This window comes from Miniopterus schreibersii, assembly GCF_964146895.1.
Source record: "Miniopterus schreibersii genome assembly, chromosome: 11".
Taxonomy (NCBI): Eukaryota; Metazoa; Chordata; class Mammalia; order Chiroptera; family Miniopteridae; genus Miniopterus; species Miniopterus schreibersii.
Window position 1 is genome coordinate 51,480,023 of NC_138111.1, and position 25,761 is coordinate 51,505,783.

The 25,761-nt window shown below is 42.1% G+C and overlaps 1 protein-coding gene and 1 long non-coding RNA gene across 5 annotated transcripts in view; one reads left to right on the forward strand and one right to left on the reverse strand.

Moving 5' to 3' along the window:
- Positions 1–6,210, reverse strand: part of NFIB (nuclear factor I B) — a 222,306-nt gene extending 216,096 nt beyond the window's left edge. Inside the window, exon 1 of one of the 2 annotated variants that reach the window (XM_081150860.1) lies at positions 5,688–6,210. In XM_081150860.1, coding sequence (XP_081006986.1) covers positions 5,688–5,705 — 18 coding nt within the window. In that variant the 5' untranslated portion in view covers positions 5,706–6,210. The remainder of the gene's footprint in view (positions 1–5,687) is intronic. The other variant, XM_081150867.1, reaches the window with a different exon arrangement.
- LOC308563636 overlaps positions 1–25,761 on the forward strand; it is a 42,634-nt gene that overhangs the window by 2,154 nt on the left and 14,719 nt on the right. The window contains exons 2-3 of one of the 3 annotated variants that reach the window (XR_013999801.1): positions 1,030–1,143; positions 2,975–3,131. This is a non-coding gene — a long non-coding RNA (uncharacterized lncRNA). The remainder of the gene's footprint in view (positions 1–1,029; positions 1,144–2,974; positions 3,132–25,761) is intronic. The other 2 variants (XR_013999802.1, XR_013999800.1) reach the window with 2 other exon arrangements.

Below are 25,761 nucleotides of genomic sequence, written 5' to 3' on the forward strand. Positions count from 1 at the left end.
TAGGCAGGTTCAAGTCAACCATGAAATGGTCACTTTTTAACCCCGTCCTGTCCTCATTAGGGAAATGCTCAAACACAGTCCGTTTTCAAAGAGCGCTCTTAATGAGGCGAGCTTGCCAAGTCTGCCAGCTGCAGCCCCCGTACACCCGGAGCCCCAAGAAGAAAGGCTCGGGGAGGGTGGGGAGCTGAGGCCGGGCCGAGGGGGCGGTGGATCTGGGAAGACAGGTAAAGTCGGGGAAATTTGGAGAACTACCCCCGAGTTAACCCTTTAGGGCCCACGCGGCTAGGAACGGCAGCCTCCTGCTCCCCCAGAGGCAAATCCTCTAGCCGGTGTTGTAACAATGTTAATTTCCTTTGTGTGAGCCATTTCTTCTTTTTGGAAAGTCAGGATAAAGTTGACAGCCTTTACCGATGAAAGGGATGAGGTGACTGTGGGGGTTAACGCAAATAAATAATTCATTTCTCTGGGAAATTTTTTGGCAATCTCATTTTAAATTTTTTAAAAATCCCAAAGCATCACTTTGGACTGTACATTACACTGCACGCCTGTCCTCACAGACATACCGGAGAGCGGGGGGAGGCCGGGCAGGGAAGCTCTACTGATAATACCAGCTTTAACTACTAGGGTTTCCCTTTGAACAAATATTCAATTTAACCAGAGTTAATTTACCATAAAAGACATTCCCCGTGGCACAAATGGACTCATGTCCTTGAACGCACCTCTTTGAATGCCTGGACTCTTACAAAAGCCATTATTTTTCGGGGGTCTCTTTAAAAAATCAAGTGCCCATCTCTCTCTTTCTCTCCCTCCCTTTTCCCCCCTCCCTCCTCACCACACCACCCCTAGTGAAATCCTGGCACCCAGAGAGCACTCCTTTCAGCCAGAGATCCCAGAACCAGCCGCTGTCCCCTGGCAAAAGAGGCCCAGTGCTGAGCCCTGGGCAAGTGTCTGCAGACATCATCGCTGCCCCTCCTCCCTGATTAGTTTCCCTTACCAACAGAAACCATTTCCTTTTGTCACCAAAACTAGGTTGCATCCAAAAGTTTCTCACAAGCTTAAAAGGGGAAAATTGACAACCGTGACACAGAAGAGCCCACAAAAGCTGCAGCATCACGAGGGGCGAAGGAGCAGCGACAGACACAGGTAAGAACCCAGAGAAGGGAAGACAGTCTGGGGCCTCCCAGGCCTATCACTTAGGGGTTTAAGTCTCTTTCAGGTGCTCCATGTCTGTAGGGTACTTGTGGTTGGATACAGTTTGATGGGCATGGCGGATGCTTGGTAGCTGGGTTTTGATTTGTTTCCAAGAAAGAGGAAAGTGAGGAGGGAATAATTTTTTATGTGGGGAAAAGTTAGTAGGGAGGAAGAAGGGACAGCAGAAACGTCCCGGGAGGGCTTATGGGACTGGGTGCTCAATTGATGTGGCGTTGACTCTCCTCTCAGGCCTTGGAGCCAGGATGGCTTACATCCCCTAAAACACTGCTTCTTGTCCAGCCAGTGCCAAGGTCACTGCAGGCCTTCCCAGGATGAACTCTAAGAGAGCCTTCTGTAAAGAGGGACTGGTGTATTTGCGTGTGTGGGACATCTGGCTTCTCTCAGCACAACACTTGTCCTCCACTATCTTTGGTTTGAGAAATACCAATCTTTTAAACCCCCAGTAGAACAGTAGAGAAGAAGAAGTGAGAAAGTATATACATTTAATCTACACCCCCCCCCCCCCCCAGTATGTCTGTGTCATGGTATTAGGAGTGGTTTTAAAGTATCTCTGAAAGCTTCTGATACTATAAACACTGGTCAGGTACTTCTTACACTTTAGTACTTACCTCTCCTAAATTCTTTCTTCTTCCTCTCCCACACTGAAAGGGTTAGAGGGCTGGTAGGACAGGCCAATTTCATTCATCCCATAAGCTGACTTGAGGAGCTAGAAAGAGGTGAAAGGTTCCTCCAGCAACAGGAAAATCTGATATTTCAGAATTCCTAAAGATTTCCTCCCTAGATCATCTATTACCTGCAGCCTTACAGGGAAAAAAGTTTCTTTTCTGACAAATAGTTTATTGACTTCAAGAAGGAATGCCAGTACTTCAGGTGACTGGATTTTTCAAAACTCAGTTGTATAACTGCAAAAAATGAAGCAATGTTTACCCCAATGGAGCTTTTCACTGACCTCCAGAGAGAAGCTTGACATCTCAAGTATCTCCTAATATTGATTTTCTTTTAAACTTCTCCTTTCTAAAGAAACTCAGTGACAGGTTGCAAATCCTAGGCAGTTTAGGGAAAAGTTTCTTGGAGCTTAACAAAGCTGTCATTTTCAATACACCGGATGACTTTTCTTTTTTTTTTTTTTTTAGCTCTTGCCTGTGATTTGAGGGGAGGCTCAACAATTCCACACACCCTGGCTTCATTGCCAATATCAATATTTTAAAACTAAATACAAAAGAGACAGATGACCTCCTGACCCCAGGAAATAGGCCTGCAAAACTGCAAGTATCCACTACACCATGCCCAGGGACCTTTCCTTCTTCCAAATGAACCACAAAAAAGCATGTGTAGCCTGGAAAACACAATTTTATATCCACAAGCAGGAACACCAAAAATCCTCTCAAAAACGCATATATAAACAACCAACAAGTACAGAAATTGCCTGCACTTGATGGGAATTGCAAAATCATGCCCAGCTCTCTCAGCCTTTAAACAACTACTGTCAAATTAGGGTAGCAATTTTTCCCTCCGAGAAAATTCACAACCAGTTAGCTTCCCCACCCCACCCCACCCCTCACCCCCATTGCCAGGGCTTTGCCTTTCACTGAAATGAAGAAATAACCACGGACTTTTTTTCCTTCCTCTGGGAGCTGTTTGGTGTCCCCTGAGGACAAAACTAAATGAGAAAAATGACGCTGTTAATAATGTCATTGCTGAAATGCCTGTACTGAACTGTTTAAAAAAAAAAAGTGTCCCACGTAGGGTGCCTACGTTTCAGGCACACTTACAAGCTATGACTGAATCTGAGCACCGACTGGGCCCGATCCCTCCATTAAGGTTTGCCGGTTTCCACTTCTCTACGGAGACGAGGCCAGTTCATCAACAGAGATTCCCAATTTCTGAAGACATCTGCTTCCCGGATTACAAAGTCAGCAGTGAGTTGCCCTGTAACTTTTGCATGATTTATTTTAAACTTTGAAAATCATGGTAATAATTGCCTTGTTTCACTCGCGGTGCTTCAAAAGTTACATACACTCTCCACACAATCTCGTCTCTGCTGATACTGAGTCATAATTATTCTCCCTTTTCAAAATAGCTGACCTTTAAAGTAAGACTGCACTGTCACGTTATTTCTACGTGTAAATTCACTTCTGCTGCCCATATACATATGCCTTTGTGACATGAAAACAGATCGGTTTTAAAGAGATGTTTTAGACGGTTTTAACCAAGATGGCCAGGTAATCATTACATTCTATATTAGGTATAGAAAGACCATTGCAAGTCAGCTCAAACTTTCTGCATCCCTTCCTCTAATTCTTCCCTTGAGAACTGCCATTCTATTTGAAAATCAAAACAATGCACCACAACATAATTTTGCCTTTTCACTTTCAAATTGAAATTTAGCAAACACTTGTATAATTACTAAGAGAAAAGACCAAAAAAAATAAAAATTGAGCCTATACAAAATTTTTGTACAGTGAACTTTATCTCTGAAATGTATTTGAAATATTTTAACCCAGTAAGTTAATAAATACCAAAGCAATAACACTGTCAAATTGTGTGATGTCACAAACTCCAAAAGCAAAGTTACAGATGTTTGTGACATCACACTCACTCATGATTATGCTGCTGCTCAGTCTGACCATATTAAAATGAGATGGATGCCTGTGTCTGCTAAAGAATAAAAGGAATTTATTTTGGACATCAAACAATGAAACTGTCACCATTTATTGTATGAAACACTCAGCTAATCAATTTCCTATTAAAACAGCTTTCAACAATACTCAGCTTTTTAAAAATTCATCGGGGCCAGTAAAAACCTTTCCCCAGTGCACAAGAATGCAGTCCCAACCACGAAGGATAATTACCCTTCTAATACTTTTATTGCCCAAGCACTTTTTCCTGTGCTCCCCATCAGTTAGACAGGAATCTGCAGTATATTGTATCAGTGAGTTGGAGTGCTTGACCTTTGCCCACATATGATTTAATAGGGACTTTTCAGCGCCGGAGCTTTCTCCATCTCTCATACCATTAAATGAAAACATCAAACCTCAAATCTAAAACTGGAAACCACAACGTTTTGTGTTTCACAACTCTTTGCAGTTTTTCCTTAGGCTGCTTAAAGGTCAGCGTCTTCCTCTCCCAATGCTCTCCCCCCATACAGTAAACGTACTCCAAAGTCACACTTATTCTGATTTTGATTAAATCTTGAGCTCTCCAGTCAGACACACACAGGCACCCTGCTTATTTACACGTGCATTCTTTTTTAACCACATAAGCATGCGTGTATGACTTTCTGGGGTTATTCCATTTTAGGGCTGATTTAAATGTCTGTTCAAGTATGGGTTCAAAAGTTAACTTTTTCCCCGCCTGTTGGAAAGTTAAAATTACAAAGTGTGGTGCTACAAGATCCGTTCAAAGAAAGTTAGAGTTAATCTTGTGTATTTTGGCGCCCTTTCCCTGCCAGCTACTGTACTTCAGGGGGAGGAGGAGGGAACTTGGAGATCTAGTCTGTGCCGTCTCAAGTTCAATGGCAGTTCTTCTAACCCAGGAGAAGATGGCCATGTTCACAGTCCTAATAATAATTCCAATCACGCCACATCGGCATCTTGTGTCAAAGTCGAAACTGGCTTCCCCGCCCCCTTCAACCTGAAAGCTGCCAAGTCCTCACACACTCTGCATTCAACCACAACTTAATGGATGGGATATTGTGCATTAAAATGTGCCCCAGACGTACTGGCGAAGAGAGGACAAGGGAAAAGGGGCACACGCGTGCGCGCGCGCACACACACACACACACACACACACACTTAGAAAGGAAAAAAATCCTACAGCAAAAACAGCAGGGCAGGAGGGGGGAAAAAAGTTAGCGGGAAGAAATCCATCATAATCTTCCCCCCCCCCCCCCCGCAAAGTGGGGGGTGGAGGTGGGGAGCAGGGCTAACAATTCAATCCTGCTTTGCAATCAATATTGATTTTAAAAACTTCACCATACCCATCAGAGCTAATTAGTACTCCCCTCACTTAAAAATGCACTTTTAAATGAGAGTATACAACAAAGCTGTGCATATTCATCTTAAAATGAAGGAAAGGCGGCTGCAGAAGAGAGGATGGGCTACAAGGTACCAACGAAGTATCATCTGCACAGTAACTTTTCCCAAAATTAGGGCAGGGGAAAGTAGGAAGTTGAAGCAGGAAAAAATACTACATTTCAGTTTGGACTGACGACGTTACCCACTGATTCCTGCCATAAAAGTGTTACACGTCTACTGAAATTGCCGAAGCTAAAAAATTTACATAGTTGCATTAGGTTTGGAAATCCAGTGCTATGGCTCAACCTGTAACGCAGAAATAACATTTAGGCAAAACAGTCAACTTACAAGGCATTATCGGGGAGGGGGAAAAACAAAAAAATCTGTGTCTGAGGTGGAAGAAGGTGCATGGGACGGACAAGACAAGTAAGTAAAACCCATCATTCCAGAACCACATACCATCGCACTGTATTGCATTAGGTAAGAGATCTTGAATCTGTAACACAGCCCTGGGCCGCTGACTTCACGTGTCTCAGGTACAGTTTTGTGGATTTTCTCAAGGGTGGTTTTGGTGTCGCTTTTTTGTGTTTAGCTTTAAAAAACAAAAAAAAAAACGGCCATCCAGGAGTAGTCTTTTATTTTTTTTAATTAGTTTCTGTAATGCCACAGTTCTCGACCCCAGAAGAAAAGGCGGTAAAAGTCAAATCTTAAAAGCAGGCGGTCCCTCAGTCTGTCTGGATATCCAGTTTTCCTTGCCCTCGCTCGCCGAAGACTGCTCCCCGCGGTTGACCCGAAAGCCGTCCGGGGTGCGTGTGTGCGTGCGCGCGTGTGTCGGCCGCGCTTTATTGTTGCGTTAGCGAGCCTGGCGCAGGGGGCAGGGGCTGCCTCTCCGCCCGGGCTCCGGGCGCTGCGCGGAGGCCGCCGGCGCGCCCGCGGGGCTGCGCGCTCGCCCCTTCCCTGCCCTCGGATTGGCCTGCGCCGCGGCGGGGCAGCCCCGGAACCGCCACCCACCCGCGCCCCCGATCCGCGGTCAGCCCGCCGCCGCCTCCCCGGCTTTCTCTCTTTCTCCCGCTCGCCGCCCGCCCTGCCCTGCCCCGCCCCGCCCGGCCGGCTCGGGCGCGCGGGAAGCGCGGCTCTTCGCTTCCGCCTGGCGGCGGGAAGGAAACTGAAAGGAGGAGCCGGGGGCGGGCGCGCGGCGATGCATATTCATCAGGGCGCCCGCGGCGGCGCAGGCGGGAGCCGGCCCGAGTGGGTGTGGCGGCCGGCGCGGCGCGGGCGCCCCTCGCGAGTGGCGGGTCTGGTCTTTGTGCGGCCCGGGTGGGGCCGGAGCGCGCGGGGGCGGCTGGGCCGGGGCGCGCCGCCCGCCCGCGGGGTCGCGGGCTCCGCGCGCCTTTGTGCTTCGGGCGCCGGGGCCTCGGGGCGGGCGCGCGGAGACGGGAGCGGGGGCCCGGCGGCCGCGCACGACTCTTCGCCAAAGAATAACGTGGTTGCAGAACTGCTGGGACTTCCTACTTCCCGCCACGTTGCTCCGCGAACTTCGCCGGGCGCGGTGGTTTCCCTGTAGAAGGAGTGCTGAGATGCCCCGCCGCGTAGCGTGGCGGTTAAAGCAAAATACCAGAAAGGGAGCACTTTTGATTTCTGTTCCTGTACGTCCGTGTGAATGTCAGTAATGTAAGGGCAAGGGGACGAGACACCCAACCCCACAGAAACAGACAACCCTTGGGTCCCCAGGAGTAAACACTCTAGGTGAGATTTGGTCATGAGTTAATGTTCATAAAGCAGGTTTGATTAGTATTTTTAAAGTTAAATATATGTCGTTTTCTGCTTAGTTTTAAAATAATTATTTTTATTTTAAGCATCTGTAGTGCGGTAAAATAATGGTTAACCTGCGTTGTGATATAATTCTGATTTTAAATTGAAATATTAAAAGTAAAAATATAACACGAGCCTTAAATTTAGTTAGTACTAACCCACTTGTGTTTGGGAAAGATTTTATTACAGAGATCCTGACTGTTACGTAATTGCGCAACAGACAACAATAGCTTCAAATATCCTCTAAAAACCCTCTTCAATTATGTGATTACCAAATGGGACTAGAATAACTCCCAAAGAATTGTTCTTATCTCTCTGCTAAATGTGAGCATGTCAGTATTTTAATCCCAATCGTGTTTACCCTCAAAGTCCAAAAGAACTTAAACAACATTGTTCAGGTTCTTAGTTCCTACAATGCATACTATAAAACAAGAAAGACATTTTGGCCTCATAACAAAACAAAACAAAAAAAAGGTTTTTCTTCCCTGCACACATACACATACACACATTATATAGATGTTTTGCCATATGTAAATAATTTATCTATTTTCAATGATGATAAGTACAAAACTAAAAATTGGATTGATCCAATTGGACTTTAGAAAACACCAGACTTAAAAGTGGGTTATTAAACTGAAGGTTTAACAGTTTCCAATTTCCCCTCCAAAAAAAAAAAAAAACAAAACCCAAAAACCTAACAGTACGTATAGCTTTGGGAAAGGAGATGAAGAATGGGGATACACACATGCACATATATGTATACATGTGTGTGTATGTATCTCCACACTCAGCTATAACTTCCAAAGGAAAATTAAATTTTAACGTTCATCTTGTTCTAAGTTAGGTATTTTTAACCACTCAGCTAGTGTAACTATAATTCAGTCTACCCAGGCAGTCAATTCAAGTGGATAACAAACAGATCTGTTTCCATTATAGGGTTTCCTAATAGTACTTTTGTGGTTAAGTAATCACATTTTAGCACTCAGGAAACAAAAATAAAATATTAAAATTTAATGCAGCTAAATTTTAAAAATATTTAGGGTGGGGTAGAGAGTGTTTAAATGGACAGTATTATCAAATTCTAAAACTTCTGTAAGTATGCCTCAGAAAATCTTCTCTCCTAATTATTTAAAGTCCGTAGCAGAGTTACCAATCCTTCCCAGCATCTATTTCATGCAAAGGAGAAATGACATTACAGAGAGAATCCAGTTTTGTTTAGGAAATATCCTGGGGAAAGGAATAAGTAAAGGGAAAGGGAAGGGTTTCCTGTGCTTGTAGTGATGACTCCGGTGAATGTAGATTTGTCACCTGTCAGAGAATTTCTTCCTAAGCATATTATTTGGTAATAGAATGTACTATTGCATGTCATGCTCAGCCTTTCATAGATTATCTTTTTTTATTTGCATGTTATTTGTTTCTTTTGACATATGAAATTTACAAGAATATTTATTCCTATGCAATCACTCTCCTGTCTGTCAAATATGTACATATATCATAATTAAATGACATCCAAGGTTTATGAAATAAGGAGGCTAATTTTTAATCATGTCTTATAGAAATCGGTCTCACTAATTAGTGGTCACCTCAAAGGGTTGTTGCTCCTAACTCTTTTAATTGGCTAATGATCATGGTCTTCTAATCTACAACATCACTTGATTTTCCGGTTTTCATATTTTGTCCTGTAAATAAACATGTAGAAATTAGGGAGTGTTTTAAAATAGATGCTTTTTAAAAATTAAAATTATCTTGGTTAAAAGCCTTTCCTAGAATATATTAAGGTCCAATATTTTATATAGTAATCTTTTTAGAAATTATAACTAATTGTTCTTATTTTTAAAATAAGGACTGTCCAACATTACTTGGCCTTTTGGCCCTCTGACACATCTAACTAATGTGATGCCAGTAGAAAAGCTAATTTTTTTTCTGCCTTCAGTTGCAGGCACAGTTCATTGCTTAGAACTTCCTAGAAGATTCTCAAGTACACTGAGAGTTTAGTTTTCTAGTTCTTCCTAAAGCCAATTAACTGGTAATGCAGTTTCTGTATGTTTTCTTCAAATTAAGAATTTTTAAAAATGTACTAGCAGCATCTGCATGTGTTTATCTTTGAGAATAATCACTATAATTATTTCTAAAAGGCAAGCATTATTACAATGCTTTATGTCATAACTGAAGTAATTCCTCTACCCCATCTAAACCAGTAATTTTCAGTCATTACCCCAAAGGTGTTTATTTCATCTTATTTCTGTATTTCTCAAAAATATAGGAAATATGTTTTATTTCTATTATTTTTATTATTAAAGAATACACATTAATTTATTAGGTTATTACATTTAGTCTATTAGTATGCCACCATCTGTTCAAATTTAATGTATATAATAAAGATAGAATATGTAAGACTAGATACTAAGTGAAACACACACCATCTTTTTAAACAATTGAAAAATTTTTAGAATTTAAAAAATACATACTGTATAAACCTATGTAAACACTCCTATTTCATATTGCCCTCTGGGAAATAGTTTTAATTATTTCTTTATAATTTCAAAATATTTAGAGAGGCTTAAGTTAGGACATTTATCAAGTGCCAACTTTCGGCATTTTGTTGGAGTTCAATAGATGAGAGCTGTCCCCATACAACTTTGATTGTGGAGAGGAGAATGCACACATAGTCTATTGTGCAAGAGGACTATCCATGTATAAATAACCACCTCTGGTAACTATTTTTGTTTCTCATTGGCTATCACAGTCTTTAGTTAGAATCTGTTATGCCTCTTCTGTAGACATTGACTGTAAAAATAAACACAACAGTGTCTTTCCCACAAGACATAGTTGCTCATCATGCAGAATGATATCTGTAGAAAAGACTTCAAGAGATTACAGGATAGGCCTTTGCAATGGAATCAAAACCCCACACTACCCAGGACAGGCACCCCAGGTCATTTTCTAACCATTGAGAGTATGGGTACAAAAATAAATATACACACACAGTGTTCCTTCTTTCACTAACTGCATGCTGCACCTGTGCACACATATATCTGATGACATCTGCTAACATAATAAATCTCAAGTGGTTTGTGGTGTCATCAAAAACCTGAGATGGTGGTATGGCTCACAGCCTCACCAACCCCAGGCTTTGGTCTTGTTAAATTTCACAGGCTAAATAGAGACAGCCTCAGACTCACTCTGTACATGAACCAGAGGTTTTCAAGAGCAGGTTAAAGTGGTTTACCAAAAAAAAAAAAAACCCTCCAGTGATGACTCAATGTGTGAAAAATCTTAGTCTCTGACGAATGGTGATAAATCAAAGATATCTCTTAGCTTTGAAAAAATCATTTTTATCTTCATATGACTTCTCAATTTGAAAAGAAGTACTAACCTTTCTTAGCCTAGTTATGTTTTTAAGACTCACGTTAAAAAAAATCTATGAGCAATTCAGTCTTCACATCTTGCTTACTCACACTTTTATATAACTTTAGAATTTCAAACTATCAAAATGCCCATAAAAAGAAAACAATGGAGTTGAATGAATTTCAGCTATGATGATGATTGAGTTGAGCAAAGAGAAAGCAAGTGTATTCTCAAAAAATTTTCAGGATATTTTGTGCCATATGTAAGGTTTCTGAAACAACAGAATCACTAAGGTATTTTTTTAACCATTTTGAAAAAACAGAAGCATCTGGCAACTCCGAAATCAGTGAGGCAACAGGATGCAAGAAAGCGCTAGACAGTCTACTGATCCTTCAATAAAATCCTGGCAAAGGACCATCCTGCCTTTTGCTCAGTGGGCCATTTTCAATGAGAAATTGAATGGCAAGCCCGCTGTATCCACATCCTGTGGTTTCCTTAGTGTCAGAGCTTCTTCTGGTCCAGCCAGTGTGGCTCAGCCGGTTGAGTTTGGTTCCATGCACCCGGAGGTGGCAATTGGATTACTGGTCAGGGCACATGCCCACCCAGTAGGGGGCGAGCAGGAGGCAGCCAATCCATGTTTCTTTCTCATAGATGTTTCTATCACTCCCTCTCCCTTCCTCTCTCTGAAATAAAAACATATTTAAAAAAAAAAAAAAAAAAAAAAGATTCTTCTGGGCCTATCTAGAACATAGTATCATTTCAAGTTGTCTACTAAAGAAGATCAACAACCACCTTTTTTGTCTTTATTCCATAACTAGGAAAGCCTGCATACATCTCAGGGAGTAGAGGGAGACGGCGATCCTTGTACTAACATTATCACATGCTTAACATGGGCCCTGTAGGTGCTACCATGCGAGGATGGGTACATTTTTGAGGATTTCTGTGTTTATGACACAAAGGCCTTCAAGTCCTTTGTGCTCATTTCCTCTTATAAATTATTTTAGACAAAAGTACCCTTCCCATGGGATATCTCGAAAGCCTCCAAGTAAAGACACTAAATAACAACCTCTGGTTCTCTGCTCACTTTATGGGTAGCTGGTGCTGGTTTTTAGAATAAAAACATTATTGATAGAAACCAAAGGGACAATAAGTAGGATGCCCTCCCCAGCTTACCGCAGCCACTCAAAATAAAACGCAATAATATATTCAGAAGCCAAACTTACAAAATTGGGAAACTTTTGATACCGCTATTTTTGTGACATGGGAAGTATTTCTATAAACAACAGGAAGAAATGGGAGGAGCAGTGTTTGGTGGGGAATTTTAGGCTTTACCAGCCTGCAACTAGCACTACCTTCTTTAAGTAACCTTATTGTTCAAGAATGGGTGACAAACAAATACAGAAGTCAGGGTAGAAATATAAGTTTCAATAACATACCTAATATCTCTCTCATTTTCTGTTCATATCTGGCGCCATCCTGAGCTGCTCAGATATTTCTTTTACCATTATCTTAAAAAAAAAAAAAATTATATAAACAAAAGTAGAGATCCTTTAAATGAGCAATTAACAAAATACAAACAACATCCACCTACAGTCCCATCACCTAAAATTTGTGTTTCATTTGCATACATGCCACTCCAGTTTTGTTTCTATACACATGTACTATTTGCATAGTTATATCTTGAGGTGGATAGAGTTTCATTTTGCAACTTGCCCTCTTAACGTTCTATTTATATAGTTGATGTGAGTGAAAAGGTACAAAACTGTAAAATGTTAAAACTAGAAGAGAAACAAAACTGGCAACATCTCTGTTTTGCCCTCTCATATTTTTCATGTTGGATTCACTGTCAACATTAAAAAATTAGGATATTTTACTAAAAATTGAGATACCCTGCTTCTTTTAAAAAAGTAGAAGGTGAGAGACTTTTTGGGACAGGTGTTAAGCACAGGACCAATAGGTTGGAGCAGAGTGGCTGCTGCCCCCTCGGTCTCCACCGTCCCCATCACACTCTGTTGCACTACACTTACCCACTTTCCTGTTCAGGTTACCGATTGCCTCCTGTGCCCATGAGTTTACAACCCTTAAACCTATTCCAAATGCTTTTGGAAGAGATGAAAAGTAAAAAGTTCAGAGAGGTAAGGTGACTTGCTTAAGGTTCCTGAGCTAGAAGCAGTGCCAGCATCAGAAAAGAGGCCCCCTGACTTGAAACAAGTGCTCTTTAAGTTAACGACGATTTCAGAGCATGTGGGAAGCTCGGTTCTGTGGGCCAGTATAACAGCCTCACCAGAACTACCGTGATCACCGGCTCCTTTACAGATGGAAATATCCCAGGTTAGCCGTCCACCATCCTTTATTCTCCAGGTCAAGACTAACGTTGGATGTCCGTAAGCCAGACACCTGAATCCCCATAAATCCTGGCCCTGCTCCCTGTGACTCTTCCTCTTTCTCTTACTAAGACAAAATACCAGAATGCACGCGAGAGATGATCACTCTATGGAGATAACATCAAATCTTCTCTAGTTGATAAAGGAGCTACCTAAGTAAAAAGTTAAATGCTTTACGATATTCCCGTCAGACATATCTCATAGAGGGGTGATGATATGCCAAATACCCTAGCAGATGGCCGCTATTCTAGAAAATAGCAAACTCCCAGATCTGTACAGAGACCATAATTCCTAAACGTTAAATCAGGATGCATGGGGCAACCAAGAACTTTTCTTTAATGAACTGAAGATTTTGGAAAATTTTACAAAAGTTTAAGAAAATGAATCCTTGTTAGCTATGGTTAAACAAATGGGCTTTATAAAACAGAATAAAAAGGTATACCATCTAAGAATGCCTGATCTCTATATCCATGTGGGCGATTCTTAGAATTTCCTCAGAAAGTGGGACTTGGTGACAGTGACAGCCACGTTGTCATTGCCATGGAGTGTCCTGTGCAGTTTGCACTTGCTTGTAGTTTTGCTTTTCAGACAGATCACCCACTATCTAGCTTGGTTCTAGTCCCAAATGGAGAAGGACCTGAGAATACACACACAACGAAGCAGAGTCGGCACAGTAAATAATTGAGAAGCTCATACATTATGTACAGGGCGAGTCTACAGTTACTCTGTTGATGTGCACAGAAGCGGTCCGTGTCAATCAGGCTGTAGGCTCACTCACAGAAGGTCTTAATGGCCCTCATTCTGGCCAAGGCACCACCTTCGCTGAGCAGTGTGGGCTCTCCACTCCGCGTTTAGGAGGCCAGACCCTCCCTGCTGGGTTTCCCTATGGTGCAGATACACAGGCTTCTTCCAGAGCGTTTTCTCTTATTTTTTAATTTCTTTTTAATTTATCTTTACTGTTGAAGCTGATTACAGATGAGCATTTTAAATGACGACCCACAAGCTGGATCTTCTTTACTGTGACCCTTGCCTGCACCTTAGTTAAGCAAGGTCTCCCTAGGGCAGTAGTTTCTCTAACCTTAGGTAGAGATGAGTGTCATAACAAGTGACAATAATTACCAGGTGAGGTCTAACTATGGCTCTGCTGTGTGTTCAGAATATCACATATATTATCTCAGCTCTTTTAAAGATGAGGAGCCTGAGGCTCACGGAGATGAGGTTGCCAGCAGAAGGTCACAAGAGCTCCTAATCTAGATCTTTCTAATGCTAAAGCCCATGACCATAGCAGACCTGTACCTGCAGCAAGGAATTCGTAATGCTGCAACCATCTAGAATAAGATGAATGTGCCCCTTCACAGGGGTTGCCTGGGGAGGTTTTTAAAAATATTCCTTAAAGCATTTTGGTCACTCTTCTTTTGAAATTTCCTTTAGAACCCCAGGCACATTCTTTTAAATATTATCAATGGGATAGATCTTTCTCCTTTGAGTATGGGTTTGAGTTTCGGATATAGCCACGATTCATTCAATACCCTGTGGTGATTAAAGAATTTATCAAGCTAGGTAAACCAATTTGGGTCAAAAGTAAGGCGTGACAGAATATAACAAGATTTTTTCATCCTCCAGGATGTTCTAAAGGTATAGATTAGAGACTTTAAAATTATTTATTGATTTTAGAGAGAGAGAGGAAGGGAGAAACATCGAATCTGTTGTTCCACTTAGGCATTCAGTGATTGATTCTTGTACGTGCCCTGACCAGGGGTGAAACCCGCAAGCAACCGTGGTGTATCGGGATGATGCTCTGACCAATCGAGCTACCCAGCCAGGGCCTGAAATTGAGACTTTAGACTTGGACTCAGAGGCACCAGCATTTTGGGTTCAATTACTGACTTAGCCAACCAAAAGCTATGTGATTCTGGCATGGCCTGTGATAATTCTGAGCTAAGGTTTTCTTAACTTTAAAAAGAGCATTAGGAAAAAAATGCCTGCATCAGTGCTGTTGTTTGGGGATCAAAAAATATCATATGTCAGCCCTAACCGGTTTGGCTCAGTGGTTAGAGCATCGGCCCATGGACTGAAGGGTCTCGGGTTTGATTCTGGTCAAGGGCACATACCTTGGTTGCAGGCTTAATGCCCGGCCCCGGTCCAGACGCATGTAGGAGGCAACCAATTGATGTGTCTCTGTCACATCGATGTTTCTCTCTCTCTCCCTTCCATTCTCTCTGAAAAGCAATGGGAAAAATATCCTCAGGTGAGGATTAAAATATATATGTCATATGTCAAAATATGTAGGAATGTGTCTGAAATGTAGACCTTTCTCAATAAATATTTCCTGAATCTGCCTATCAGAGTATTATTTGTCTCTGCCCTTATTCTTCAAATGTGATGAGAGATGATAAACAGGAGTTAATGTCATCTGTGACAATGACCAGACCTCAGGGTCCTCTCTGAGTGTCACTGGGCCTGGCATATAGCATTTATTTGCAATTCTAGTTTAGAAACCCCAGAGGACTGTCTCTAGTTCCCTGATGCTAAGTAAGAGGAATTTAAAAGAGGCTGTGGTGCGGTTTGAAATGTTGAGAAGGTAGTTTAGATCTCAAGTTGACTTTTATGCTCTCTCCAGAAAGGTAGGAAATATAAATAGCATCTTAAGCAAGTGCCTCTTCTCAAACACTTAAGGTGCACCTGCCCTGTGGCAGGTCGTGGCTCAGGGGTAAGACATGGGACACTGCTCCTGTCCTCAGTAACAGTTTCCAAAGGGCTGGCTTATTGACAGGCACAGAATGATGCTACCCAAATGATGAGAATTGAGAACACCTCAGAACCCACTGACACAAAGAGTCATTCATCTACTGAGGAAGATGTTGTAACTCTTCAGGCAACTAATGGGCACCTGCTATGTCCAGGAGATACAGTGTGAGCAAAACAAACAATGTTCTAGCATAGAGGACAGAGACCTGGAATGCGGAGGGGACCAGAGAACACGCGGAGTTTGGGTGGTGATGTTCTAAGCTCATGTGCCTGCTAGGCTCCTCTGTGAGGTCAAAAGGGTAACCTGAGATTTCTAGAAACCTTGCAGGAAGATGTTTATCAAAAGAAGGGAAAGAGGAGTATGCAAAATTTTTTGCAACGTACAGTGAATCAGGGATATCTTTTGAGGACAAGGGACAGGAGCAGCCTCCGAGGGCAGTTTCAGAGCTTTGGCAACTGACCTAAAACCACTCTGCTCTCTCCTTTGCGGCAACCTGCAAGCCTGAACGCTGTGAGTGATGTTTTCCCTTTCAGGCTGACTTATGTTCATTTTTGTGTTATAACAATTAAGCATCTTAACTCATTTATCTTCTTGACCATCCTATAATATGGGTACAATACTGTTTCCATTTTACAGATGAGAAAACTAGGGTGAGGAGAGAGTCAATAACTTACCCAAGGTCAATCGCTCGCATGTGTCAGAGTCGGGATTTGAACCTAGGCAGTGTGGCTCCAGACCCTTGGCTCTTAACCACCAATTTTATGTAAACATTTTCTTCTCCCCAACCTGCCCCAATAGAATGGCTTTACTCAACTTTAAAATCTCTGCTCCTTTCTGTAGGACTCATTCTAAGTCCCAAAAGCCCCTAACAAGGAGCCGTAAGTGTGGGCAACCTTATCACCACTGTAGAGCGACACTAAAAGCAGGTCAGGACTTAGTGACTGAGCAGAAAAGAAAGAGGCACTTCAGCAGCTTTGGCCTAATTCTTTGAATTCTTAGAGAATGAGACCTAAGTGACCTCTCCCTGTGCTTTTAAAAAATAAAGTGTTGCCCGTTCATACAATGGACTATTATATAGCAGTAAAAAGAATAAACTTCTCTATATCATTCATGTAGAGAAGTACACATCCTTAATGTACAGCTAGATGAATTATGTGTTTCACCACCATACATATTAAGAAATGTAAAATCATTAGCAATCCAGAAACCACATGCCGCTCTCTTCCAATTACGACCCCCACAATCCTTCCCAAACATAACTACTCTCTTAATTTCTAACAATATAAACGTATAGTGTCTGTTTTTTGAACTTTATATAAAGGGAGGCATGATATTTACTCTTTTATTTCTGCACTGTTTTGTTCAACATTTCATGTGAGTTCCTGCTGTTGCAGATAACTAAGTTTCAGGGTGGGTTTGGTATTTTTTTTTCACATTGCAGTATGGAATTCTATTATACACATACAAAAATTATATTGTATACCTGACAACCACTAGGTTGCTTCCAGTTTGGAGCCGATACAAGTAATGGAGATATGAGCATTCTTCTACATGTTTTCTGGCCTATATGTGTATGCGTTCCCTTGGGCATAAAGCTAGGAGTAGGATTTCTGGGTTATGAAGTAGCCTATAATAAATGTTAGTAGATAATGCCAAATAGATTTCCAAATCAATTGTACTAATTTATACTCCTACCAGTGTATGAGACTTCTAGTTGACTCACATCTTCAATAGCACTTTGTATAATTGGCCTGGTTTTTTTTTTCATAACTGGAGTACAGTAATATCTCAATGGTGGTTTTCATTTGCATTTTCCAGATGACTAATGAGGCTGAGATACTTTTCATCTGTGTACTGGCCATTTGGATATCCTCTTTCGTGAAGTGTCTGTTCAGATATTTTGCCCATTTACTTAGTTTGGCTCTCCTGGGTTTTTTTCTTATTGATTTGTAGGAGTTCTTCATACATTGTGAATATGAGACCTTTGTCAGGTCTCACTCTTGCAGATTTCTCTTCCCTCTTTGTGGCTTGCAGTGTCACTCATTTAATGTGGTAGTATTTTTGTAAATTTTTTTTAAACATACTTATTAAGGAATAATTGCCATACAATAAACTGAACATATTTAAAGTGTGCAACTTGATAAGTTTTAACATATGTGTACACTTGTGAAACTATCACCACAACCAAGATAGGAAATGTTTCAATCACCTCCAAAAGGTTTTCTGTGCCACTTGGTCATCCCTCCCTGCTGCTTCCCCTCCTCTGCAACTGCTGCTCTGCTTTCTGTCATTGTCACTTGGTTTGCATAGTCTAGAATTCTATGTCAGCGGCGCTGCACAGCATGTACTTTTTTGTTCAGCTTCTTACATTCAGCATATCTTGACATTTATTCATGCTTTTGTGTACATCAATAGTTCATTTCTTTTTGTTACTGAGTAGTATTCCATCATATAGTAACTTATCTATCACTTGTTGATGCTATTATGAATAAAGTGACTATGAACATTTGTGTACAAGTCTTTGTAGAGACATACACTTTCAATTCTTTCCATCAAATACCTAGGAATGGAATTTCTGGGCATATGGCAGGTATCTCTGGAAAGGTTTAGCTTTTTAAGGAACGGTCAAATTGTTATCCAAAGTGACTGTGCCATTTCACCATTCCATCAGCCATGGATGGGAGTTCCAGTTCCTGCGCATCCTCACTAACTTAGTATGACCATGTCTTTTGTTTTGGGCCATTCTAAAGGTATGTGGTACATTACATTATCATTTTAACAGTTGTTTGCCTAATGACTCCTGGTGTCCAGCATCTTTTTATGTGCATATTTGCCGCTCTTATATCTTCTTTAGTAAAGTGTCTATTCAAATCTTTTGCCCATTTTAGAAGTTGAGCTACTTGTGTTCTTTTTTGAATTGATTTGAGAGAGGAAAGGGGGGAGAGAGAGGAAGAGAGAGAGAAACATTGATTTGTTGTTCCACTTAATTATGCATCCATTGGTTGATTCTTGCATGTGCCCTGCCCAGGGATCAAACCTGCAACCTTGGCATTTCGGGATAACATTCTAATCAACTAAACTACCCAGCCAGGGCAAGCTGTTTGTTTTTTAATGTTGAATTATTAGAGCTTTTTTTGCATATTGTAGATACAAGTCTTTTATCAAATATTTGATTTGTAATCTTTTCTCCCAGACTGTGGCTCTTCTTTTTAGTCTCTTAACCAGTAAAATTTTAAAATTTTGATGAAGTCAAAATTGTAGGTCATGATTTTGCTTGGATATTTAAGAAATTTTGCCTAATCCAACATCACAGAGATTTTTCTCCCTATTTTGTTTGGAGCTTTTATAGTTATATGGTTTACATTGAGGCCTATAATCTATTTTAATGTAAACTTATATGTAGTGCAAATTATGGACTGGAATTTATTTTTTTATATGGATATCCAATTGTTGCAGTACCATTTGTACAGAAGACTTTTCTCTACTGAATTGCCTTTATAATATCATCCATATATGTGTGAGTCTATTTCTGCACTCTCTATTTCATTGATCACTTTGCTTTTCTTGATGCCAACAGCACACTGTTTTAGTTACTATAGCATCATAATAATTCTTGAAATCAAGTAGTGTTCATTCTCTAATTTTGTTCTTTTTAATATTGTCTTGAACTCTTCTGTTGTATTGTTGTTTTGATGAACTCTGCTGGTGTTTTGTTTGCTTTTTAACAAGTTTTCTCTAAGAATCCTTGAGTCTGATCAGACCGACACTCTTCCAACTTGGAGCTAGAAATAACACCTGTGGATTTTCATTCCTTTATTTCTTTGGGCCTAAAAGTCATATTAATTCAAAGATCTTTTATAAATTACATGAACCCTGAAGGGAGTGGGGTTGTGGTGGTATTAAGCCAAATATTCATCCGTTATTATGGTAACTGACAGCCAACTGAGAACCTGACCTTTTTGGAAAGATACTCTACAGACCGACCTGTTGTGGGTGGGAAATCCCAGGTGGAAGTTGGAAGGGAAGGGAGCCTCTAAGCTACAGCAATTCTTGCAAGTTACCAGATATTGGGCTGGCTGTTTTGCATATAGCATCTTATTTATCTAGGATCATTGTAATTCCCATTCTAGGAATATGCTCTGGAGCAAGGTCAACAAACCTTCCCTGTAAAGAACCAGAAAATTAGAGGCAAGGCTACCTTCATGGTCATGGACCTATGCGTTAACACAGCATGACATGCTTAGAAAGATTCTGCGCTTGGTTTAATAATGCTCTGCTGTCCCCATACTCTTGTTTGGTTTGTTTGTTTGTTTGTTTTTAATAAGAGGCCATGAATTTTTATTTTAAACTGAACATTCTGTAGCCAATACATATTTTAGGCTTTGTAGCCAGATAGTCTCTGATGCACCTACTCAGCTCTGTCCACATTACACAAAAGCAGCCATAAATGATATGTGAACAACAGGCCTAGCTGGGCTTCAATAAAACTTTAGTTTTGTTCAGTGGTTACAGCATCATCCTGCAGACTGAAGGGTTCTGGGTTTGATTCCAGCCAAGAGCACATACCTTGGTTGCAGGCTCGATCCCTGGCCCTGGGGCAAGTGCGGGAGGCGACCAATCCATGTGTCTCTCTCACATCAATGTTTCTCTCTCTCTCTTTCTCCCTCTCTCCCCCCCTGTCCACTCCCTCTGAAAAGCAATGGAAAAAATATTCTCTGATGAGAATTTAAAAAAAACGAAGAAAAAAACTTCTTTTATGGACATTGAAATTTGAATTTAATATTATTTTTACATGTCATGAGATAGTTTTCCTCTTGTTTTTATTGCAGCATTTAAAACCATTTCTCACTCACAAGTCACATAGACACAAGCAGTGGCTTCTGTCTGACCTGTGGGTAGTAGATTTCTGGCCCCTCCCTAGGGAGCCTCCTGTGCATGTGCAACAGGTGACACATACAGGACGTTCACATCAGAATTGTTTGTAAATGCTCCAAGCTACAGAAAAACCAAAAGTCCCCGAAAAGGTAGAAAAGATAGACATTGTCGTTTATTTATATACAACATATGGTTGAAAGGAAGTCATACAAGAATAAATGCAGTATGATTTTATGTATAAAGTTACACAACAGGCCTACATAGGTGCTAAAACTAAAATAAAAAATTAAAGCAAGGAAATGATCTTAAGAAAAACCAGGATGATGGTCACCTCCTGGGAGAAGGAGGCGCCGGGAGGGCACTGCTGAGGTCCTGGCAGTGTTGTATTTCTTGACCTGGTCTTGTCTGCCTTCATGTTTGCTTTGTATTTATGCCTTGACCTATACCTTGTACCTACCTACTCTGAAATGTATGTCCCATCATTTTGAAATTTTAGTTAAGGCCTGGGGAGGGGCCAGCGGTAGGGTGGAGGGTCAATGGGGGGAATGAAAGGGGACAACTGTAATACTTCCAACAATAAAGATAAATTAAAATTTTAAAAAATTCAGTTACTCATTCTAACAGTGAGTTGGAATTTGGAGCCTCCTTTCAGGGCGAGGTCGGGGGACAGGGAAGCGCTTCCTCGGGCCAGGCCACAGGTTTCCCGCTTCCTGAAGCTCCCCTGACACATTGTGAAGACCTTTGGCATCCACCCGGCCCAGGCTTCACATTTGCCAAGAAGAGTCTTGGCTTTTATACCATTCAAATGTTTTTCCTTTCAGTTTACTTTAGTCCCAGACACTAATACTCTCTGCCAAATTCCCTCAAGGTCAAATCCGCATTCTTATGGGCTCCATTGTTGTGAAGCCTTTCTTATTTGCAAATTCTGTTTTTCCCAATTTCAAAATATAATTAGAAAGAATTCGGTTGCATGGACTCGGGCGGAGGATGTGAGTACTGGCTACTTTCCCTTTATCCCTGGGCTCCTCAGTGCTTATCCTCTTATCGGTATTTCTGCCTCCTGGTCCTCTGTGTGTGGCTCTATGTTGTCACTAACTGGGCGGGGCTCAACTGAAGGAAAAAAATGCATTCATGAACATGATTTTAGGACTTGAGTTTAGGAGGAGACCAACTGGAGTTTGCACTTCCCTCAACCCATCAGCTGCGTGTTCATTACCAGTATCCCAAACTCTCTGGGCCGCCTTTTCTTTCGCTGACAAGAGGGAGGGCTAATGCCCATGAGACTCATTGTGACATTAAATATGTAAAAGGCTTCACAAGAAACCTGTGAAGTGTACCTTGTTCAACCCCTTGTGCTACTACTGGACGACTTGTGGCACACGTGCCATTAATTTTAGTTTTCTTTTTCTCTCCCTTCTTTCCCTCCCTTCCTTCCCTCTTTCCTTCCTTTATTAGCTTGTCCACACTTTTTCTGTCTACGCTCACCAACCATGTTAACCCAGCAATCGCATAATGAGAGAAAAGGGTGGTGGGCAGGTTGGGGACAGGAAAAATTAAAGGTAGAAAGAAAGATTCTGCTCAGGGAAGAGCATCACACGTCACTTGCCCATTCCTCTTTATATTTATTTTCCCTTGAACTCACGGGCCTGTTTCACATCAAGAAATCCAAGAACCACAGCAAGGCTGCTGTCAGAATCTTCAGAGAGCCTAAGAGGATTGCGTCATGATTTTTAGGGATAAAAATTACTTCTCGGTAAATCACTTAGAACCCTGTCTGGCATATTGTCAGCACTCAATAGATGTTGGATATTATTAGTGTTATCGTTGTTGTTATGATGAGTATTATTACTGCTCAGGACAACATCCCAGTATATGCAACAGAAGTTGTAAGGCCATTAACTGCCTCAGTTGCCAAGTGCATACCCAAGTTACAAACGATAGCTACGGCGGTTGTTTTTTTAGCTTTCTCAGTCGCCCCTGTCATTTTTACCCCCTGAATGTTTCATTCTGCCTTTTCCAGAACAAACATCATTATAATCACTTCTCGTTCACATCTCCGATATCCCCATGGCTCTTGCTGCTCTCACTGGTAGTAGCAACACCTCTGAATTTACGACCATCTGCAAATATCATTAGCTATTGTTTACTCCCTCTCCCACACTATTAATGAAGATGTTAATTAAGACCAGAACTAACACTGACCCCAGCAGCAATCCACTAGACATTTATCCAACTGGATAAACTTCTGTTAGTCATTACCCACAGCTCATAGACATCACCACTGCTCCCTTCCCTTCATCTGCTAATTTGTGAGAGACTAAGGGAATTAGGGGAGCCCAGTATTATTTAAAAATTAACACTCTGATACTTGGGGTTTTGGGTAGGGATTTGGTGGAACATCAGAAGGGCGGTGTCAGTGGTGTGCATGAGTGAAGTGAACCAGCCTCGGAAAGAATTTGGTAATTGCCTGGCGAAGCTTATTGGCTTCTGAGGACTTAGCAATATGCTCTAAGGTAGGAGCACACCAACACACGTTACAGTTTTCAGCCACTTCCTTTTATAGAGGAGCAGACTGAGGTCCGCGGAGATAAAAAGACTCGTCCAAGTTCGCTGCCCTAGTCAGCAATGGGACCTGAATTGGAACTTGGGGCTCTAACTCGCCGTCTCATGCTCTTTGCAGGAGCGAAGGTGCGCGTGCTGCACAGAGGCTGTGTTCAGACCCCTGCACGTTAGCACTGGCCCGCTGAATCCTAACCGCACGGAGGGACGCGGTGCCCATCAAGTGCATCTCTTGGTCTCCAGTGAGCCATCTCCCGTAGTAGGAGTTCTGTACATACTTATTAAAGGAGTGTCATTCCCCACAATGCGCTGTGCTCTCAACCTATAAATTAGTGGTTCTCAACCCTGGCTAAACATTAGAATCACCCAAGGGAGCTTTTAAAAAATACCAATGCCCACACCACACCCCTAGAGATTTGAATTTAATTGGATTGAGGAGAGGCTCAGGCCCTGGTAATTTTTAAAAGCTCCCCAGGTGATTCTAATGTGCAGCTAGGGCTGAGAGCCACCTCAGAGGATAGTGTTTTTACAAAGATTTCTAACTTGGGGGATTTCTTGTTCCATAGAACAGGGTCGGTAGAGAACCGCTGGAACTTAGCAATGAGACGCAAACCTTTCTCTTCAAGAGGAAATGGACTGCTCTTCAAATGTTTTCCTTGTGAACTGAAATTACAATGCCAACTTGAAATCGCATCGTTTCTGGAATCTGTTAATCTGCTGGTAGGTACTCTGTACACCTGGCAGTTCTTCCAGACTTGAACTGTGCAGGCAGGAGTGCCAACTTGAAGCCCTCGGGTGGTCCCGAAGTGAGTTACTGGTTTAGTACGAAAGCTGGCCCACTGGAGCAAAGTCAGGCAAGGAACAGAGGACTTAGCCGTGTTTGAGGGGCTGGCTTATGGAGGCATTCATACCCATTGCACCCCCTGCAGTAACAAATGCCTTCCTGCCACGACTGTGGCAATGAAGCCTTGGTAGATGAAAAATGTAGGTCAAAGACAGAATAAGGAAACATAATCTCAGGCTTCTTCCTGGACAAGTGCCCGCGAAGAATGAAAGACAAGGCTTTGGGAGGCTTCGGAGACTGCAAGTCTTCTGACTTCACACTTTGTGGTCTTTTCCATGTTAGGGAAATGTCCCTAAATGACTACGAGCCCAGCATCACACACAGCTATCAAAACTGGGGGCTTGAGGATGCTCCTGTTTGGCTGTGCAGGTTGTCCACTGCCCAAGGGTGCCGGGTACATGGAGACTGGAATCTGCAGTGAAAACAGGTGCTCCCAGGAAGGACGGATGGCTCTATGTGTAGTTCCCGGAAAGGTGTCACATGGAAATTGGGGTGCCCAAAGAGGGACAAAGACACAACAGGTTTCCACATCCTTGTTGTAAGTAGCAGAGGCTTCATGATGAAAACAGGGAAAACAAGAGAAGAGCCAAGAGATGACCTGCTGTGTTCTGGAGGGGCCATAGGGATTGTGCACCCTCCCAGACTGTGCTCCAATGTTAGTGACTCTCAAAGGTTGTTAAGGCTGGGGTGCAACAGGAAAGTGGACAGGAAGCCCATGAATTGTGGAAAGGCAATATTTGTAGAACAAGACAATAAGACCCATGGAAAAAGGAAGTCGAAGGTGGGAACATTTTTTACGTGCTCATTCCCCCACCCACTGAAGTTGGGGCCTCAGCTGTGGCTTGAGGGCTTGCATGCTGCTGTTACAACCTGATGCTGGGAAAGAGAAAGTAAGGGAAGGAGTCCCAGCCAGGGTCCCTGGAGGAGGGTCAGGACAGCACTTCCCCCAGTGAATGCTTCCAGATGCACTGAAGAGCCGTCCCAAAACACGGCTCCAGAAATATAGCTCAGCTAGAGAGGGACTCCTCTGGAGGGAAAAAAAATCAGTCATTTTGACAAGGTCAAAATACCAAGAAAACAGCATTCCCAACTGGGAAGTTACGGGTCAGGACCACAGTTCATTAGAACATATTCTTTTCTGCTTCTCCTTCCTTGGGCTTTTTGGCCATGGCATGATTTTTAATATGTCCCCCAAAACAGAGGCTCTAGGGGCACATCATCTCAACTGAAAACATGTCAATAGTTGGATTTTGGATAAGGCTTCTCTCCCTCTAACTGTTGAAAGGAGAGGATCTAGGGGAGGGAGTGAAATAACGAAGCCAAATCATCCCACCCAAGAACCAACTACCCCAGGTGGTGTTTGGGCATAGACTCACTGGGCGATGGTATGGCCTGTACCGCTCCAATATTGGGACTCAGAGCAGTAAAATTTCCCTTAGGATCTGAAAATTGGGGCTATTTCACTGATTTTCCCTTTGGCTGCACCTTGGATAGCTCAGAGAGGAGGCCAGTGGGCTGAAAAGGAAGGAAGATAGAAAGGATGAGAGGGAGAGGGAGGGAAGAAGGGAGACAAGTTAGGGAAGACACTGAGCAGAGGCAGCTTGCAAGGCATTGCTCTTGGCTTTTTCCCATATGCAATGCCGCTTAATCTTTCGAACACCACTGTGAGGTCAGGATCATACAGTGGTCAGGATCATAGTCAAATCAGGTTTATCTGACTTCAAAATGCCTCCCTTTTCCTCTTAACACGTTGTCTCTACCAACTAAATATATGTGCATACACCTGTGCATAAATGCATGCCCATAAGCATGTTTTGTAACATGAATGTTTCTTCACGCTGTCCTTATCACCAACCAACAAAACATGGAGCAGCAATCTCTTATTTCTGTTTTTCCTACTCTTCTCAGGCTCAGTGGCCTCCCTCCCTGCAAAGTTGCCTCTAATGTTGTTTGCATCTGTCT